The 20,096-nt window shown below is 37.4% G+C and overlaps 1 protein-coding gene across 2 annotated transcripts in view; it reads right to left on the minus strand.

Annotated features, from left to right (window-relative positions):
- The window catches only part of LOC127787456 (putative acyl-activating enzyme 19), a 129,824-nt gene that overhangs the window by 4,235 nt on the left and 105,493 nt on the right, over positions 1-20,096 (minus strand). For both annotated transcript variants that reach the window (XR_008020162.1, XM_052315511.1), the window contains exons 14-15: positions 19,351-19,410; positions 11,229-11,273 (exon numbers count right to left, since the gene is read on the minus strand). Coding sequence is in view for 1 of the 2 variants with exons in the window: in XM_052315511.1 (XP_052171471.1) it covers positions 11,229-11,273; positions 19,351-19,410 (105 nt within the window). In the remaining variant the exon portion in view is untranslated. The remainder of the gene's footprint in view (positions 1-11,228; positions 11,274-19,350; positions 19,411-20,096) is intronic.

The following is a 20,096-nucleotide window of genomic DNA, read 5'->3' on the forward strand; positions in this document are numbered from 1 at the left end:
TGTGGAGATGGAGAACAGATTCCAGGAGAAAGCCACTAACCTCAATCAAAAATTGGATGACTTAATGATCCTGATTTCACAGAGGTGTCAGATCAGCTTACCTGAGGAATTTTTTTGTAAGATCCACTGTAGGACCAATTCGAGCAAGCATTGGGAGCATACCTAATGCTCCCAGTTTGTAGAAAGGGGATGAATTAACATTAAATCAGGTCGGAGATGAGAGGTGCAGTGAAGAGTTCAATAACCTAAAACAGGAAGGCTCTATAATGGATTATAAAGTCAGGTTTGAGGAATTGAAAACACTGATGCTCAATTCCCATCTGACCTTGAATGAGTCTTACTTCATATTGAGATTCATTAATGGTTTAAATGAAGAGCTAAGCCTAATGTGAAGATGATGCGTCCTGCCACGGTAAAACAATCGGCTGAAAAGGCTAGGCTACAAGAATTGGCGCTGGAAGCCATTTCAGAAAGCATGGTCTGCAACCTAAAAGTTGTTCTATGAGCAGCCAGCAGATTGAAGGGTACTTCTACAGCTGCCAATCAAGTATGCAGGAATCTGAGGAACAATCGGAAGTAGACCAGACAATTGTAACCCAAGACTCAGGTGAGGAAGAGAAACTGGACAAGGAGATTTGTGAGGATCACAATTTATATTTGTAAGAAGCTGATGAGGTAGCATTGGAAGAGGAGGATTGCAATGAAGACAGCTTTCATTCAGCTGATGAGAGGTATGCCTGTGACATCTATCCTAGGCTGGATCAAGTTTGTGATGGTTCACATGCAGTTAAAGAAGTTCTGATCGAACAATTCAGACCTGAACAATCTTACATTGGCCCTAAGGAAACTGATCATAAGGCGGATGAAGTCTTCAGAATAGGAATTTTGGACCTCAGTATCCCAAAAAAATATTACAGGAGGTCTAAATCTTAGATGAAGCTGGACCAAAGAAAGAAGCTGGAGGTTGAGGAAAGTCGTAATTTCTGTATGAAGGTCCAGGAAATTACTAGAACTTGCAGATCAATTGGAGAAGAGAGCTTTATCATGGATATCTTTTGAGGACTGCATTTTACATTTGTAGTAAAAGCAAAAGAGAAGGAACATAAAAGTGAAGAAGAAGAGGCCTAGAAGGAGAAAGAAAGAAAGAAGGATAAATCAGATAGCTAAAGCAAGGATTGGATGAAGAACTGTGGTCAATTGCTGTAAGCTCTTGGGGACAAGAACTTTCTCAAGGAGAGGGGAATTGTCATGACCCCAAGCATCCCCAAGGCTATAATTGTAAATATAATAGTAGTTAGTTTAAATGCATTTACTATATTGAACTCTAGGTTGTTGTTCATGTTTGTACCTTTCAGTTAACAACCTATAAATAGGCTATATGAGTTAGAGAAGGTATGTTGTTGAATGATATTGAATTTTGATTTCCCTCTCAATTGTTCTAATCTCTCTTTCTTTCTCTGTTCTGTCTGCATTTCTCCCTCTATTCTTGATGTTATTTCCCTCTCTTTCAGTTTAATTCTCCCTCCATTCTATCTAATTTTCCCTCGGTTCCTTCCTAAATTCCAATCTAAACCCTAGGATCATGACAGCTAACTACAGCTCCTAACTCATTTTCTAATGGCCATAGGAAGATTCAAATCAGAAACAATGGTTTTAGGATCTGTTGAGTACTTACCAGAGGTGTCTGTTGAGTTCGGCATTCCCCTTGGCTAGGTAGAATGTGTTGAATGGCTTGTTTCCTATAGGTATTGGTTAGCAACTCAGTCTTGTTCAATCTGGCCAAGCCCTGTTCTGCATTGTCCCCATCTTCTAGGACAACATCCTCACCAGCTCCAACTTCAAAGTTTTCCTCTTCAGCATATTTCTCCCCCCCAACCACATAACGACCTGAGATCTTCTTTGTTTCTGACCATGATACAGGATGATAACAAGTTGGCAGCTCTTCTGTCAGCTCTTCATTCACCATTTTCTCCCCGGAAGAGGTGACAAGGCAGATAAGAAATAGCTTTGATCTTCCTGAAATGTAACATCCATACTAACAAAGAATCACTGTGTAGGAGAGTGGTAACATTTGTAACCCTTTTGTGTGGCAGAATAACCTATAAACACACACTTAAGTGCTCCAGGATCCAGTTTACTCAATGTTGGAGAGTGATTTCTAACAAAACAAATGCAACCAAATACCTTTGGAGGAATTGTATAGGCTGAATTACCCAGGAACAATTCCAAAGGTGTCTTGAAGTCAAGGGTCTTCAAGGGCATCCGATTAATGAGATATGCAGCTGTGAGTACTGCATCTCCCTAATAGGATTTTGGAACCTTCATAGTAAACAAGAGAGATCTTTCCATCTCCAACAGTTGCCTATTCTTCCTCTTAGCAACACCATTTTGAGCTGGGGTGTCAACACAGCTAGTTTGATGCACAATCTCCTTGATCACTTAGATACTCTTGATAACTTCTTTCTTTGTAATCCAAACCATTGTCACTTCTTAACACTTTGAACTTAGCAACAAATTGAGTGGAGACCATTGTGTGAAATGTACGGAAACATGTACTGGCTTCACTTTTTGCAGTCATTAAGTACAACCATGTAGTGCGACTATAACATTCAATGAAAGTAATAAACCATCGGTAGCCTGACAATGAGACTACTCGACTAGGGACCCAAACATCTAAGTGGATAATCATAAAAGGAGTAGAACTTTTATTATTACTTGTAGGATAAACAGTTTTTGTATGCTTAGCATACTCACATGCATCATAGACTAGAGTCTTGAGACTACATGTTTTGCTAAATCTGGAAACTATTTTTCTAACACCTAAAAGGATGGATGTCCTAATCTACAGTGCCACTGAACCAGCTGCTTCTGTGCTGTGGTCATAAGAGTGGCTTGTAGGGCTTGCCTGTCAGGTTTGACACTGGTAGAACAGATCTCCAACAAATAAAAACCATCATGCATTCTACCACAACAAATTGTTTTCACTGTGCTCAAATCCCGAAAAATACAATGAGTTGGGAAAAAAGTGACCTTGCAGTTTAGATCATTTGTGAGAGAACTAACAGACAATAGGTTATTTGAAAAGTTTGGAACATGGAGTACAAAAGAGAGTTTTAGTGATGAAGTGCAGTTTATTGAACCCTTTCCAGAAATTAAGGATAGGGTTCCATCTGCAATTCTCACTTTATCTCTTCCAGAACAAGGATAATAGTTTAGGTATAGTTGGGAAGAACCTATCATATTGCTGAGGCTCTAGAATCTATAACCCAAGGACATGGATCTAATGAAGTAGAAACATTAAGAGCTGTAACAGAATTAGGGCCTGTAACAGGTTTACCTGTTTGAGCATAATGAGAGGAAGGTATTGAGGAAGAGGCTGATGAAGGAGATGGCTCCAACCTAACTTTTGCCATCAACTGCTGTAAAAACATCAACTCTTCCTTCGATAGATTGGTAGCATCAATTTCAGCCCTCGATTCATTTTCTACTAAAGCAGTCTCTGATGTGTGCTTGAGGTGGGTTTTCACATTTCTTCCCTCGTCCTCTGTTAGGTTGACCATAAAGAGACTAACATGTCCCGTTGGTATGTCTTGGCTTCTCACAATAATCACAACAAAGTCTTTGTGTCCCTTTGCTTGAAGTTCCTGTGTCAAATGAGGACTTAATTGCTATGGCTAACCTATTGTTTGTTGTGCATTGGAGCATGACATTCCTCCTACTCTCTTTAAGTTGGATATATGAGAATGTTTGCTTTAGAGTTGGGAATGGATCTCAACCGAGGACTTGGACTCTTACTTGATCAAACTCAACATTGAGTCCAGTAAGAAAATCAAAACCCCTCTCTTTATCTATCATCTTCTGGATCTTAGTAGCATCCGTAGGACATTTAGCTTGGAAGTCTTGATAGTAATCCAGTTCTTGCCACAAACTGCTCAACTTTGCATGGTATTGAGCCACGGTCGATTCTCCTTGTTTTATCTCATGGACTTTCTTCCTAATCTCATAGATTTGAGCATCATTCCCTACTTGTGAGTAAGTTTGAGAAGCTACACTCCAGATCTTCCATGAAGTATTGAGTAAGTATTCTTTGGCAATACTTGGCTGCATTGAATTTATCAGCCAAGACATCACAAGGGAGTTATCAATCTCCCATTGCAAGCACTTGGATCTCTAGAAGTAGGTTTCTTCCCTTTTACTCCAGCAACATAATCCTCCAATCCCCGTGCCTTGATGAACAACTTGCATGAACAAGACCATGCCAGGTAGTTGCTTCCATCCAACTTCACAGGGCTTATCAAAAGGGAGGGATTATCTATCGGCATAGTAGTTTTGACTCCTTCATTGGTTTCTACATTGCCTGTTACACCAGAGGATCTATCTTTTTCATGTGACAGAAAGGAGAATGACCTTGAAGAGTAAATTCACTAGAAGTTTCATGAATGAAATAACTTCCATCAAATTCATTGAACCGTGGAATGCAAATATATACAAAGAGTTTCCTAAGAAAACTCCTAAAATTTAGGACTACATTACACTCCTAATATTTAGGTATAGATTACAACAATCATTCTTTAGATTAAGATTAATTTAAATCAGGATTTCCTTATCTAATTTTAAGGAATATCCTCATCTTTGCAGCTGGATCTCTCCTTCATCTCTATCTTTAATATCTCATCTTCTTATCCTCACGGTCATAGCTTAGATTTTCTCCTTTATCTTCTCCAACACTCCCCCTCAACCTGGTGAATAGATATTTATCATTCCCAGCTTGCCTCAAATAGATTCAAATCCTTTCTTATGCATTGCTTTAGTAAGGATGTATGCCTCTTGAAACTCGGTAAGGATATAAGTTAGACTTATATCTCCTCTTTCTATTTCTTACTCGACAAAGTGCTAGTCAATTCTCACGCGTTTCATCTGGTTATGTTGTACCAGATCATTCACAATGCTAATGGCTGACTTGCTGTCACAGGAAAGAACTTTTGGTGAGGATACTGAAAGTTGTAAGTCTTCCATCATTTTCTCCACCCAAATAACCTCACATATCCCTTGTGCAATAGCTCCAAACTTTGCTTCCACTGCTCCTTGCCACCACTGATTGCTTCTTGCTTCTCCAAGTTACCAAATTCTCCCCTAGTTTTGTACAAAAACTAGATGTAGATCTGTTGTCTTCAATAGAACCAATCCAATCAGCATCCACAAATCCACTAATTCCTCTATTTTGGCTCTTCTTAAACAAGAGTCCTTCACTGGGTGTTCCTTTTAGGTACCTAAGAATATGATAGGCTGCCTTAAGATGCCTTTTTTTAGAAGAATGCATGAACTGACTTATTATGCTTACAGCATATGTAATGTCATGTCTTGTAAGTGATAAATAGATTAACTTGCCTATTAAACGCTGATATCTTCCTTTGTTGACTTGATACTCCTGTTTACTGTCCTTTCTATTCTTCCAGTTAGGTTCTAAGGGAGTATTAGCAGGTTTGCATCCAAGCTTACTAGTTTCTTTCAACAGATCAATAGTATATTTCTTTTGAGATATGTAGATCCCTTCCTTGCTTCTGGCTACTTCCATCCTCAAAAAATATTTTAATTCTCCCAAGTCTTTTACTTCAAATGCAGCCCTTAGCTTTCCTTTTAGATGTTCAATTTCCAGTGTATTGTCTCCTGTGATGATAATGTCATCAACATAGACAATAAGAACTGTTTTCTTGCCATCTACTTCAATTTTTGTAAAAGGGGTATGGTCTGCCTACCCTTGTTTGTATCCCAACTGAATAATAGTATCACTAAATCATTTGAACCAGGCTCCTGGAGACTACTTTAGACCATATAGTGACTTATTGAGCTTGCATACCTTTCCTCTTGTGTTTTTTGTCCCCAAACCCAAGGGGATCCTCATATAAATTTTCTCTTCTAGCTCCCCATTCAAGAATGCATTCTTGATGTCTAGTTGATGCAGCTTCCAATCTAGGCTAACAGCAACTGAAAGCAACACTTGAATAGAATGAAGTTTGGCAACTGGAGCAAAAATCTCCTTATAATCGAGTCCTTGGGTTTGGGTAAACCCTTGGCCTACTAATCTTGCTTATGCTTGTTAATACTTCCATTAGATTGGTACTTGATTGTAAACACTCACTTGCTGCCAACAACTTTCTTTCTAGCTGGTAAATTGACAATATCCCAAGTGCCATTAGCTTCTCGAGCTTGCATCTCATTCATTACTGCTTCCTTCCACTTCTCATCTTGCAAAGCATGATGTATATCTTTAGGAATCACTACATCATCAATGCTAAGTGTGAAGGCCTTGAATTATGGAGACAACTTTGAATATCCCATATAATTTGCAATAGGATGCTTTGTACACATCTCATCCCTTTCCTTAGAGTTATTGGGATATAAAGATCATCAAACCTGTTGGAAGTAGCCTTTTTCATGCTATCACTACCCTCAGTTTCTGAACCTATCTCTAGATTAGATATTGGGCTTGGCTGAGGGTCACAAGGCCTTCTAGAATATACCAAAAATGGTTTATCCAAGGCTAGATTTTCTTGAATCCGGTCTTCTAGATCTCCCCTTGAATTAGACACTGAAGTTTGAGTAGGAATAGGAGGTTCATGGGCTGATTCAATGATAGTAGAGGATTCAAGATCTTGGATCATAGGTAGAGGCAGAATAGAGTCCCATTGTTCCTTTGCACTAGGCCTTTGTGCTGGTAGAGAAGTGGTATGAAAAAATGGTTGATGTTCAAGGAAGGACACATCACATGATACAATGAAATGTCTTGTAGAATGATGGTAGCACTTATAGCCTTGTTGAGTGGGATAATACCCAACAAATATGCATTTAAGGGCTTTAGGTTCAAGTTTGGATTGAGAGGGTTGATGTTTATGAACAAACACAGTGCATCCAAAGACTTTTGGTGATAGGGAATTTAGAACCCGTTTGTAATGAGGATAGGAATCAAGGAGGACAATCAAAGGGGATCTATATGAAAGAACTTTGGAGGGAAGCCGGTTAATAAGGTAAGAAGAAGTAAGAATAACTTCTCCCCAGTAGGCATTAGGGACTAAATTGGAGAACAAAATTGCCCTTGCAGTTTCAAGAAGGTGGTAGTTTTTCCTTTCTGCCACCCCATTTTGTTGGGGATTGTAAGGGCATGAACTTTGATGAATGATCCCGTGTTTAGTTAGATAATGATTGAATTCATTTGAGAAATATTCTCCACCATTATCTGAATGTAAAATATGGATTGAGGATTGAAAAACATTCTTGATTATTTGATGAAACCTTTTAAATACAACATAGGCTTCAGATTTTTCTTTCATTAGAAACACCCAACTAACTCTTGTGTGGTCATCTATGAATGTGATAAACCACATAGTGTTAGTCAAATTAGCAATTCTTGCTCCCCCCCAGATATCACTTTGAATCAAATAGAACGGTTTTGATTCATATGCATGAGATGGATAAGAAATTCTGGTTTGTTTAGCAAGAATGTATTGCTCAGAATGGAAGGAATGACTTCTTTTATTAATGAAAAGATAGGGATACAAGACTCTGAGATAATTGAAACTAGGGTGTCCGAAATGCTGGTGCCATAGCATAAGCTTAGAATATGAAATAGTAGACGAAGAAGTTAGGTTTTGAGACCTAGACCCAAGGGACTAACCATTCTTTGCAATATAGTAGAGACCTCTTCTCTCCTCAACACTGCCAATCATCGACCCCGAAGATAGATCCTGAAATTCACAATAGGAAGGAAAGAATATCACCAAACACTTCTCTTCTTTGGTTAACTTACTTACTGACAGCATGTTGCACTTTAAATTAGGCACAAACAACACTGATCGGTAACTGTACCCTTCCTTTGTGCCATGGCTATGGTACCATCAGCCATTGAGATTGGTAAACCTTGATCACAAGGTTCATAGGTTGATAGTGCTTTCAAAGATCTAGTTATATGATCTGAGGAACTTGTGTCGATTATCCAACAGTCTATAGGGAATTTAAAAGAGATTAGAGAGTGTATAGCTAAACCTTGCTTAGCAAGAGACACTACTGGGTTAGGAGATTCACTTGTCTTTGATTTAGCCATCTTGGTTCGGCTCAATAGTTGCTATAGCATCTCCAACTGATTTATAGATAGGATTAGATTGGTTGTTTTTCCAGCTTCCGCTTCTCCTCCATAAGCTGTTTGATTCCCCTTCCTCTGATTTTTAGGCTTCAAATTTGCTAGTTTTCCGTGAATTTTCCAGCAAGTTTCCTTTGTGTGATATGGCTTATTGCAGTAATAACACCAAGGTTTGTCCTTTTGTAGCTCTCATTTGGATGGATTAGATGTCTTTGTACTTGAGGAGACTAATGCTGATGACTGTAAGTTTGGCATAAGAATTGATCACCCCTATAGGATTAAGCATCACCTTTTTTTTGCTTTCTTCTCTTCTCACTCCTGCAAAGACTTCCCTTATTGATGGAAAGGGTTTGGTTCCAACTAACCTCCCTCTTACTTCATCAAGATCAGAATTTAAACCATGCAAAAAATCGAACTCTCTCTCTTTTTCTATCATCTTTTCATACTTCTTTCCATCTCCAGCACACTCCCATTTAATCTCATGGAATAAATTCATTTCTTGCCACAATTTAGTTAAGGCATTATAATATTCAGTAACTGAACTGTTACCTGGCCTTGTTCGAATAGTAGAACAAATTTGGAAGCTTTGGGCAGTGTTCTCCATGTCTGAGTAGATTTCTTATATAGCTTCCCATATCTCTTGGGCTATCTTGTAGAACAAGTAGGTCCTTCCAATCTTTGGATCCAAAGAATTGACTAACCATGCCATTACAATCGAGTTTTCAGCCTCCCACGTACCATAATTTGCTGAATCAGAACTTGTCTTAGAAATCGTCCCATTTAGATATTCAATCTTGCCCTTTCCTTGGATCACTAGCAAAACTGACTGGAATCACTCTCTGAAGTTGGTTCTATTCAGCTTATGCTGGGTGATCTAGAGAGAATGATTATCGAGAGTGATTGGAGGTTGTGGGACTTGAGTGGTCCTTGTTGCAGTTCCTAGATTGGTGGAAGTTTCACTCGCTGACAGATTTTCAGCCATAGTGTGAACTTATAGAGTTCTACCAATTGAAGGAGAAGAAAAAGTAGGTGGAAACCCTGTTATGAATCTATGGCTCTGATACCATGAAGAGTAAACTCACTGGAAGTTTCATGAATGAAATAACTTCCATCAAATTCATTGAACCGTGGGATGTAAATATATACAAAGAGTTTCCTAAGAAAACTCCTAAAATTTAAGACTACATTACACTCATAATATTTAGGTATAGATTACAATAATCATTCTTTAGATTAAGATCAATTTAAATCAGAATTTCCTTATCTGATTTTAAGGAATATCCTTATCTTTGCAGCTGGATCTCTCCTTCATCTCTATCTTTAATATCTCATCTTCTTATCCTCTAAGTCATAGCTTAGATTTTCTCCTTTATCTTCTCCAACAGACCCTACTAGTTCTAGCCTAACCTAGCCCTGATACCATGTTAGAACTTCAGGGACTTAGGCTAGAATCAAATGGTGGGGGTTGAAGTTACCCTACAGCTCCTCTTTATTTATATAGAATGGAAGATACAAAAAGTAAACATAAGAAAGGAGACGATATAAAAGGAAAATACAGAATTTACAGCATATTTACAGAATAACAAAAGGTGTCTCCCTTGACTATTGCCTAGGAATTAGCTATCATAATTGGCTGTCATTCTAGTCAACTATCTTATATTTAGCTCATAATATCCTTTCCATAATTATTTCCAACAAGTACAATGAAACACTAACTAATTTATAGTAAAAGATCCTAAGAAGCATGAAATAAAACTCATATATGAACTGCCTTGGACAAGGTCAAATCAGGCTTCATATAAATTTTCAATACTGCATTGGGATTTCTTCTGCTGCTTTTTCTAATTACACGCCCAAAATTCTTTTAAATGGTCCAAGAAGGGAACTGGAAATACAATTTATACTTTACATGAAAGACAAGAAAGATCATAGCATTTCATCCCAAATCTAGCTGCAGCAGATCTTCAGCCAAGACAACTGTAAACTTCCTTATAAAAACAATCCTTGAGATTAATTAGCTTCTTATTAGATTTTCTACATTTCTGAACCAGCTCATTGACCTCTGCCACTAATATGAAATTGAACCTAAATGCAAGAAGTTTAATAAAGGATAGAGATACCAGAAGCTAATAATAACATGCTTTCTTGCCAATAGACACCATAGCCAGGCTAGTACTTAGGATAAAGGGTCCAAAGTCAAAGCGGTATGAATTTGTTAAAACCATAAATAAAAACCATTAACTAGTCAAAATAAAAAGGAAATACTAATAAAGTAATACTTCATATCATCTCATTCACAGCAACTGGGTGGAACTAACAATATATATGGTGATTTTGAAGAGATATGCCCATTTGTTGCTTCTTTGAGACACAGAATTAATCGTGTATCCTTAGGAGAAGGAAGGGTCCATACTAAACTAGATGTTCAAACATATATATCCTTCGCATGTATTAATATACAATTTTGCCAATTTGTAACATCTTGGAAGCAAACTCCACAAGATAATGTCCTTGAACATTGGCTTACTTAAATCTTAAGTGAATGTGCTACTTAACAAATACACTCAGAAATTAGTAAGAAATACAGCCCTTGATCTCATTCCTATTGCATCAACATATACATTTTCAACTAAAAAGTATAGAATGCTCTTGATCACATCCATATATGAATAAGGTAGCAGTGTCACTTCAAGCCTTTGATGCTGATAAATATTTTATAGAAGAAAAGACATAAGTTATTGCGCCTGGTAATTCATCATAGCAGTGTCTGGGTTATTCTCCTCTAAAAGGATCTTGCACTTTCTTATCAACTCTCAAAAAGTTCAAACCTGTCAGCTCTGCAAATATGTGCCCCATATTTAATAATTCCCAAAAATGATTTACCCATGTTCAATTGGAAAGAAGGAAAATTCCTAGAATATTACAGTGTCCTATTAACGTAGCTACTCCTTATTCAAATTTCTAGCAGGGTTTAGATCCTAACAAGACCTAAAGAAAAATAATGATAATAATAATGGATCACATCAGACAGGTAGTAGGTCACTAGATGAAATCATGAAAATGCATATACTGGTACATGAAAGCTAGATCTTACCAATTCAAATGAATAGATACTCCCATTTCTGGAACATATGAGAACCTGAAAAGGAATGAAAATGTGAGACAGCTTTTCGCGCTAGCTAAAGTTAACCTATCAGTGCCAGAGATATCTGGGATTTACGTAATGCAGTACTTTTAGACAATACCCATGTTTTCAATATAACTGAAAACAAATCTCTAACTGATTTGGGATTAGAAGTAATGTGTAACACAATAACAAGATTTAAAGCAGTAACAAAGCCTCTCTTGGATTTACTAATAGATATTATATGTTTTGATAAATATTATTTTTAAACCAAAATAACATTGTAACACCCAAATTTTTAGAAAGAGACAAATGAGAGGGAAAACAAAATCCAAGATGAAATAGGATTTTTAAAGCCATTATAGATTGAAATTGAGTTTAGATTCTAAATGGAGATTGAGATAAGAGGGATTATCCTAGTTGTGAAGGGATTTAAATGCAGTTGGAATTTTGAATTTGAACAAAACCAATAACCTAAGTAGAAATAACTTAGGTAGTTTTAGAAATAACTTGTTTCTCACTTTGTATTGAGTTTAAGATGGGTATATATAAATGAGCTTGGCAAAGGTTGCTCCTAAAATATAGGGATAAAGTACAACAAACAATTTCAAATATGTTACAGATAGATAGAATAGAATATAATTTAAACTTGAGTTGTAGTTCTATCCTATTTTTATGGAGCCACTTTATCTTTTTATCTTTTCATCTCTTTAGTTTGAAATATGCCTTATCACTGCACATCATCTCTCGGTTTCTATTCACAACATCAACTTGAATTTTTGTTTCTTCCATCTTATCTTCTTCAACATTCCTTCTCAAGCTAGTGAATAGATATTTATCATTCCCAACTTGCCTCTAATCAATTCAAAACCTTGTCTTGACATAGCCTTTGTTAGAATATCAGCTTCCTGAGACTTAGTGGGACCATAGGTAAGGTTAATACCTCCATCTTTAATTTCTTGTTTAACAAAATGTCGATCAATTCTCACATGTTTCATTTGGTCATGCTATACCAGATTTTTCACAATGCTTATGGCTAATTGCCTGTCACTGTACGGACTCATAGGAGTAGATATAGGCATGTTTAAATCCTTCATTAGTTTTTCAAGCCAAATAACCTCACACATACCTTGAACAATAGCTCAGTACTTTGCTTCTGCACTGCTATGAGCAATCACATTCTGCTTTTTGCTTCTCCATGTAATTAGATTTTCCCATACCTTAGTACAATATCCTGATGTAGACCTGCTATCCTCAATAGAGGCTGCCTAATCTAGATCCACAAATCCCATAATTCCTCTGTCCTCATTCTCTTTGAATAGCAGCCCTCTTCTAGGTGTGCGCTTAAGATACCTAAGAATGTGACAAGCAGCATTGAGATGTTTGCTGCTGGGTAAATGCATAAATTGGCTCACTACACTCACAACATATGCAATGTCATAGCATGTAAGGGGTATGGTACATTAGTTTACTCACTAACTGCTGATATCTCCCTCTGTCTACTGGACATTCTTCTCTATCTCCTTCTTTATACCTCTAATTTGGCTCTAGAGGTGTACTAGTAGGTTTATAGGCAAGTTTGCTTGTCTCCCTTAATAGATCTAGGGTGTATTTCCTTTGAGAGATAAAATACCTTGGCTTCTAGCCACTTCCATCCCTAGGAACTATCTCAGCTGTCCTAGGTCTTTTACTTCAAAAACATGTCTTGCTACTTTTTGAGCTGCTTTATTTCTCGAGAATTATCCTTGGTGATAATAATATCATTCACATAAACAATGAGAATTGTTTTTTTGCCATCTGTTGCATGCTTTGTGAATAATGTATGATCAACTTGCCCTTGCTTGTACCTCAACTGGTTCAAAGTAACACCAAACCATTTGAACCAAGTTTTAGGGGACTGTTTAAGTCCATATAGGGACTTCTTTAGCTTGCAAACCTTTCATTTCTTATCCTTTGTCTCAAAACTAGGAGAAATTCTCATGTAGATCTCCTCTTCTAGGTCACCATTCAAAAATGCTTCTTAATATCAAGTTGGTGTAATTCTCAGTCTAGATTAGTTGCAAGTGAGAGTAAGATATGTATAGAATTCAATTTAGCAACTAGAGAAAATGTCTACTCATAGATTAATCCTTGGGTTACTAATCTGGCCTTGTACCTGTCAAGACTACCATCCAATTTGTATTTGACAGTAAACTCCCACTTGCTACCAACTACCTTCTTGTTATCAAGTAAGGTCACAATCTCCCATGTACCATTCTTCTCAAACGCTTGCATTTCATCCGTCACAACAATTCTCCATTATGAGTCTTGTAAAGCACTGTATACATCCTTAGCAATCTTGATCTCATCAACACTTGTAGTGAATGTCCTAAAATGTGGAGATAATATGAAATATATTAAGTGGTTAGATATAGGAAGGCACATGACCTTACTCTTTTCTAAAGGGCTATTGGTATGTCCAGATCATCAAATATCACTACCTTTTTTCCATCTTTAGTCATTGGACTTGTCTCCGGAAGTGACAATTGACCTTGCTGAGGATCACGAGGTCCTCTAGAATAAACCAGGGTTGGTTTCTCAAGAACTTGTGCTTGTTCTCCCCCATGGTCAGTTACATAAGTTTGAGTAGGAGTAGGAATGGTGACTGCCTCAGGAACATTAGTTAGCAAAGGAAGCAAAAAGGAGGTATCCCAATATTGCTTTGCATTAGGTATCCACTCCTACAGAGAAATGGTGGGATAAAAGTATTGATTCTCGAGAAATGAGACATCACAAGAGACAGTGAATTTTCGAGTGTAAGGACAATAACACTTGCATCTTTGTTGGGTTGGAGAATAGCCAACAAACACACATTTCAAAGCTTTAGGATCCAATTTGGAATGAGAAGGAGAATGATCATGCACAAAAGCAGCACAACCAATATTTTTTATGATAGGAAATTAAGCATCCTTGTGTGATGAGGGTAGAACTCAAGAAAAGTACTCAAGGGAGTTTTAAACTTGAGAGCCTTGGAAGGAAGTCTGTCAATAAGATAAACAGTTGTAAGAATTGCTTCCCCACAATAGGAAGTAGGGATTGAACTGGTAAACATCATGGAACGAGTAGTCTCAAGTAGGTGGCGATTCTTCCTTTTAGCCACTCCATTCTGTTAAGGATTATAGGGACAAGAACTCTGATGAATAATCCTATGTTCAACTAAATATTGGTTAAACTCATTTCAGAAGTATTCCCTGCCATTATCCGATCGAAGGACATGGATTGAAGATTGAAAAACATTACATACCATTTGATGGAATTTTCTAATGATTGTACTAGCGTCAGATTTTTCTTCCATTAGGAAACCCCAACAAACCTTGTTATGATCATCTACGAAGGTGATAAACCAATGAGTATTGGTTAGGTTAGGAATTCTTGCTAGTCCTCATATGTCACTATGAACCAAGTAAAATGGTTTTGAGGGTTTGTAAGAATGAAAAGGATGAGATATTCTAGTTTGTTTAGCAAGTATACATTGCTCACATTGGAAAGAATCACTTCCTTTATTGATAAATAGATGGGGGTACAATATTTTCAAATAGCTAAAACTAGGATGTTCTAATCATTTATGTCATAACATAATGTTAGAATCTGAGACAACAAAAAAAGAGTATTTGTTATGTAAAATAGAGGTAGTACAAGCACAGGCTCCTAAAACATAGTAAAGGCCTTCCCATCCCTCAACATTGCTAATCATCTTCCCCAAAGATAGGTCCTGAAAAACATAGTGAGAAGGAAGAAATGTCACCATACAACTCATCTCTTTGGCTAGCTTACTTACAGATAATAAGTTGCATTTCAAGTTAGGCACATATAATACGGATTTTAAGTGTAGGCCTACTATGTAGGTAGATCCTTCCTCTTCAGTAAAAGGGATTGTCCCATCAGCCATTGAGACGGTCACATCCCTATCACATTTCTTATAGGTTGATAATATGGTAATTGAACCTGTCATATGATCTGAGACACCTGTATTTACAATCCAAACATCTTTAGTAAGGTTTTTAGAGAGTAAACACTGGTGTGATATACCTTGTTTGGCAAGGGACACTGTTGGTTTAGGAGTCTCTACTGAATCAAATGATTTTGACACCCTTGTCTAATTTAGTACTTGCTGTAGAATTTCCAATTGATCCATTGTCAAAGTCAAGTTGGTTGTCCTTCCTACCTCAGAATCTATTGCATAGGCTGACTAAGTAACTTTCCTTTGAGTTTTAGGCTTCTAGTTTGCTGGTTTTCCATGGATTTTCCAGCAAGTCTCTCTTGTATGATAAGGTTTATTAGAATGATCACACCACTATTTGTCTCATTGAGAATCACCACGTGGTGATGTTGTAGTTTTCATTTTGGAAGTAGCAAGGGCTGACTTTTGAGTGTTATTCTCATTGGTAGAAAATGAACTCAACATTACCTTCTTTCAGCTTTCCTCTCGTCTTACTTCTGCAAACTCCTCTCGTATGGATGGAAAAGGCTTGGTTCCCGGCAATCGACCTCAAACCTCATCTAGATCAATGTTGAGTCCCTGGAGAAAGTCAAACCCTCGTTCTTTCTCCAACATCTTGTTGTACTTCACTCTATCTTCAGAGCACTCCCAACTAATTTCATAAAACAAGTCCATCTCCTGCTATAACTTAGTCAAAATGTTATAGTATTCAGTTATCAAGTAGTTACCTTTTCCAGTTGTCCGAATTGTAGACTGGATTTCAAAGCATTGGGCTATGTTTTCCATGTTAGCGTAGAGCTCTTGCATTGCCTCCCAAATGACCTTAGCTGTTTTATAGAAAAGATAGGTCATGCCAATCTTTGGCTCCATAGAATTAATTATCCAAGCCATAACAATAGAATTCTCGGCATCCCAGACACCATAGGTTGCTGCTTTAGTATCTAGCATAGGAGTGGCATTGGTAAGATATCCCACTTTCCCTTTGCCCTTAATCACCAACAAAACTGATTGAGACTATTCTCCAAAGTTGGTCCCATTTAGTTTTGTTGAGTAATTTGAAGGTATGGCTGTCAGGAGAGATTGGAACAACCAGAACTTGTGTGGTCTTTGTTGGTGTTGAGAAGGTGGTGGAGGTTTCACTCGTTGATGAGTTGCTAGCCATTATGAGATCTATAGCTTGTTGGATGGAAGGATAAGGTATTTGGCCACAAGATCAGGTGGCTTTGATACCATGAACAAAACCAATAACCTAAGTAGAAATAACTTAGGTAGTTTCGGAGATCAACAAATCAAGTTGTTTCTCACTTTGTATTGAGTTTAAGATGGGTATATATACACGAGCTTAGCTAAGGTTGCTCCTAAAATACAAGGATAAAGTACAACAAGCAATTTCAAATATGTTACAGATAGATAGAATAGAATTTAAACTTGAGTTGCAATTTTATCCTATTTTTATGGAACCACTTTATCTCTTTATCTTCTCATCTCTTTAGTTTGAAATATTCCTTATCATTGCACATCATCTCTCAGTTTCTATTCAAAATGTCAGCTTGAATTTCTGTTTCTTCCATCTTATCTTCTTCAACAGAATTTGTAACGTCCCATTTGAGCGATAGGAAGGACCGGAACAACTTACCCTGATGGGCCTACACGAACTTCCCAGGGGGTCACCCATCCCTGGATTACCCCAGGTCAAGCACGCTTAACTTGGGAGTTCTTTGCCAACATTCAGCCCAAAAGGTATCCAGCTGGTGTTGTTTCCTTTCTTACACTATCCTCGATATATACTAACTTCTCTGGGCTCTCGGGGTATTACATTCTCCCCCCCTTAAGCACATGACGTTCCCGTCATGCGACCTTACAATCGGTCCCAGATCTCTCCCCCCTTGCATGGCCGATGTGGGATTCGCCTAAGGTGCCTACACGCACCCCCCATAGGGGCCTCACGCCCCCCTCGGAACTCAGCCTCCTCGCTGAGGTTTGCCCCACCACCGCGCTCAGAGGCTCGGGAGTCGGCTCTGATACCACTTGTAACGTCCCATTTGAGCGATAGGAAGGACCGGAACAACTTACCCTGATGGGCCTACACGAACTTCCCAGGGGGGTCACCCATCCCTGGATTACCCCAGGTCAAGCACGCTTAACTTGGGAGTTCTTTGCCAACATTCAGCCCAAAAGGTATCCAGCTGGTGTTGTTTCCTTTCTTACACTATCCTCGATATATACTAACTTCTCTGGGCTCTCGGGGTATTACAGAATTAAACCTGATTAAGGCTAGGATAAATAAGGAAATCATATATTATTTGAAAATAATTTGAGAAGGATTAGGATCGACTCTAAGGGATAATTGAGAGATGAGTCATAAACATATATGGAAATTATCTTAATATGATTTAGGAAGGATTACAATAAGGATAGCAATTAGGATTAGGATTAAAACTAATGGAATTGAAACAAATAAATTCCTTGGAGAAGAGAAAATTATTCATCTAAATTTCCAAGACAAACTAATTCCTTGTTGAAAAGGGATTAGGATTGGTAATGTGAATTTCGAGGACAAATAGGAAGAAAAACTTACATATTAGTTAGTTAGGATTTGATATGGATTATGATTAATTGGGGAATTAGAAATAAAAGAGGTAATTGAATCCAAAACCAAAAGGGATTTGGATAAAACCTAAGGGGCTTTTCTCTATAAAGAAGTTAGGTGAGTGGTGATTCTTGCACTAGTATGTTTTGAAAATAAATCCCATGTATGTTGAAAATTATTTTGATACGATTAATGTTCTTAATTTTGTCATGTGATGTATATTCTTGAACTGTTAATTTGAAAAGAATATTGATGTTGTTAGCATATTATTTTTTTTTTTAAAACTGTTATGGAACCACTGGGAGAAATCTATGGGTTACTCTGGCAACTAAAATTTGGCTATCTATAGGAGCCATTTTAGTTTCTTAATGGGAGGAGATGAAGTGATTATTTTGTCATGCTCCACCAGGTACTTAGGAGTGGATCCTAGGGAAGTTACTAGGTCCCCTTGTACATTGATTGAATCCAGGCTATACTACCCATTGAGATATTTAATGAGCTTTGAATTGATTATGGAATGTTATGGTTCCCTGGTTAATTGATGTCTTATACATTGTGGAAAATTGTAGCTACACCATGTGCTTTGATATGACATAACTATATGGATGATACTTGTTGCATGGGGAATATTAGTGAATCTTTAAACTGAATTTTGTTTTTATTGTATTTGTCTGATTTTTTTTTTATTTTATTAATGATCTATTATGAGTGATAGCCTTCACTAGGCTTTGAGCTCACCAATCACCCTAATAAATTTTTTAGGTAAGAAGGGTCAGGGGGTTAGACGTGGATTTGGGTCAGGGGATTATTAGCAGACTCAGTTTGGGATGGTCTAATTTTCAGTTATTTTAGCTATTAAGTACGGAAGGATTTTAGACTTTGTGAACTTTAAGTCTTGGCTTAGGGTTCATGGTCGGTTACACAACTTGTGGAGGGGGGTGTGACATACTTGCTTTCTAAAATATTGGCATAGGAAACAATTCATGTTGTCTATTCATATTATAGACTATGGGAGTGAATGAATTACAGCATTTGTGTTTATCAACAGTTAAGAGGTTACAATTGGTCCTTTGGACTTTGCTCTTCAAACCTACCTAATTGGTAGCATTGAAGATACATCCAGAAGCAATTTGATCCTCAGCAAATCATTATACAATAGATTGGTTACTTATTGTTGCATAAAGCTTATGACTTCTTTTTAGAGTTAGCAAGCTGCATGATATGAAAGTTTCGCGTGACATTTATATTTGTTTGCAAAATACATGACTCATTGCATGGCAATAGCAGCGCATGAATGATAGATTAGAAAGAGAATGCCACTTTCAATTTGATTTAAAATACACAATGGCTAAAAGTCATTTATCATGACTATAGTAGCTCTCTCCTTGGAAAATAACAGTACTCTGATTATTATTAAGATTTTAGAAGACAGCTACAAAAAGCAATACTTCACCTACGGCCATTATAGTGGAACAATATAACCCCAAAATAGCTTAGCATAAAGCATCTTGAGGCAACATTACCTGAGAAGATAGTGCACTAGATAAACAGGGTCCAGCAAATATTGGCCCACCAGTTTTCACCTGAACAATCAATTAAATAAATGAGTCTGAGAGAAGGAAAAGTGGTAAGCGGAAAAATATTATCAGGGAAATAATTCATCTCGAAAGGTCTGCATAAGGCAATAAGATGAGATTGCAAGATAGAAAATTGCAGCTACATCACCAAATAACTAATTTAAATCTTCCACTGAATGCTCAATGCTTCAATTAAAAGCGGCAGTGGGCCTCAAAGTCAATGCAACCCACCTATAACCTTAAGGCTAATAAAACCAGGGCCCTATAAAAGCATTCTTCTGTCTTAGGATGACTAATCTGATCAATTCATCGGCAGCCCAAAAGGACAATGATTGTAATGATGATCCACCAAGTATTTCATCTGCATCATTATGAACTAAATCCAAGTCTGATCAATAAGCTCTTAAAAGCTTCATACAAGGAATGACTGGCCGTTCCATTCGTGGTTCCAAAATGGAATGAAATTAACCATGAGTCTGCTTTATCATCAACATTATGTACATTTGACTTTGCTTATAAATTTGGTCACAATAACTCTACCAGCCTAAGCTTTCATGGATGTTCTACTGGATTCCCTGGACCTCACTACCATTTATAGCTCTTGAAATTGTGTCTAGTTACATAGGATAAATAGAAACAGACCAGAAAAGCAACAACAAAAGTGGAGAAAAAGAAAAAGGGTAAATTGACCA

This window comes from Diospyros lotus, chromosome 12, assembly GCF_014633365.1.
Source record: "Diospyros lotus cultivar Yz01 chromosome 12, ASM1463336v1, whole genome shotgun sequence".
NCBI classification, from domain to species: domain Eukaryota; kingdom Viridiplantae; phylum Streptophyta; class Magnoliopsida; order Ericales; family Ebenaceae; genus Diospyros; species Diospyros lotus.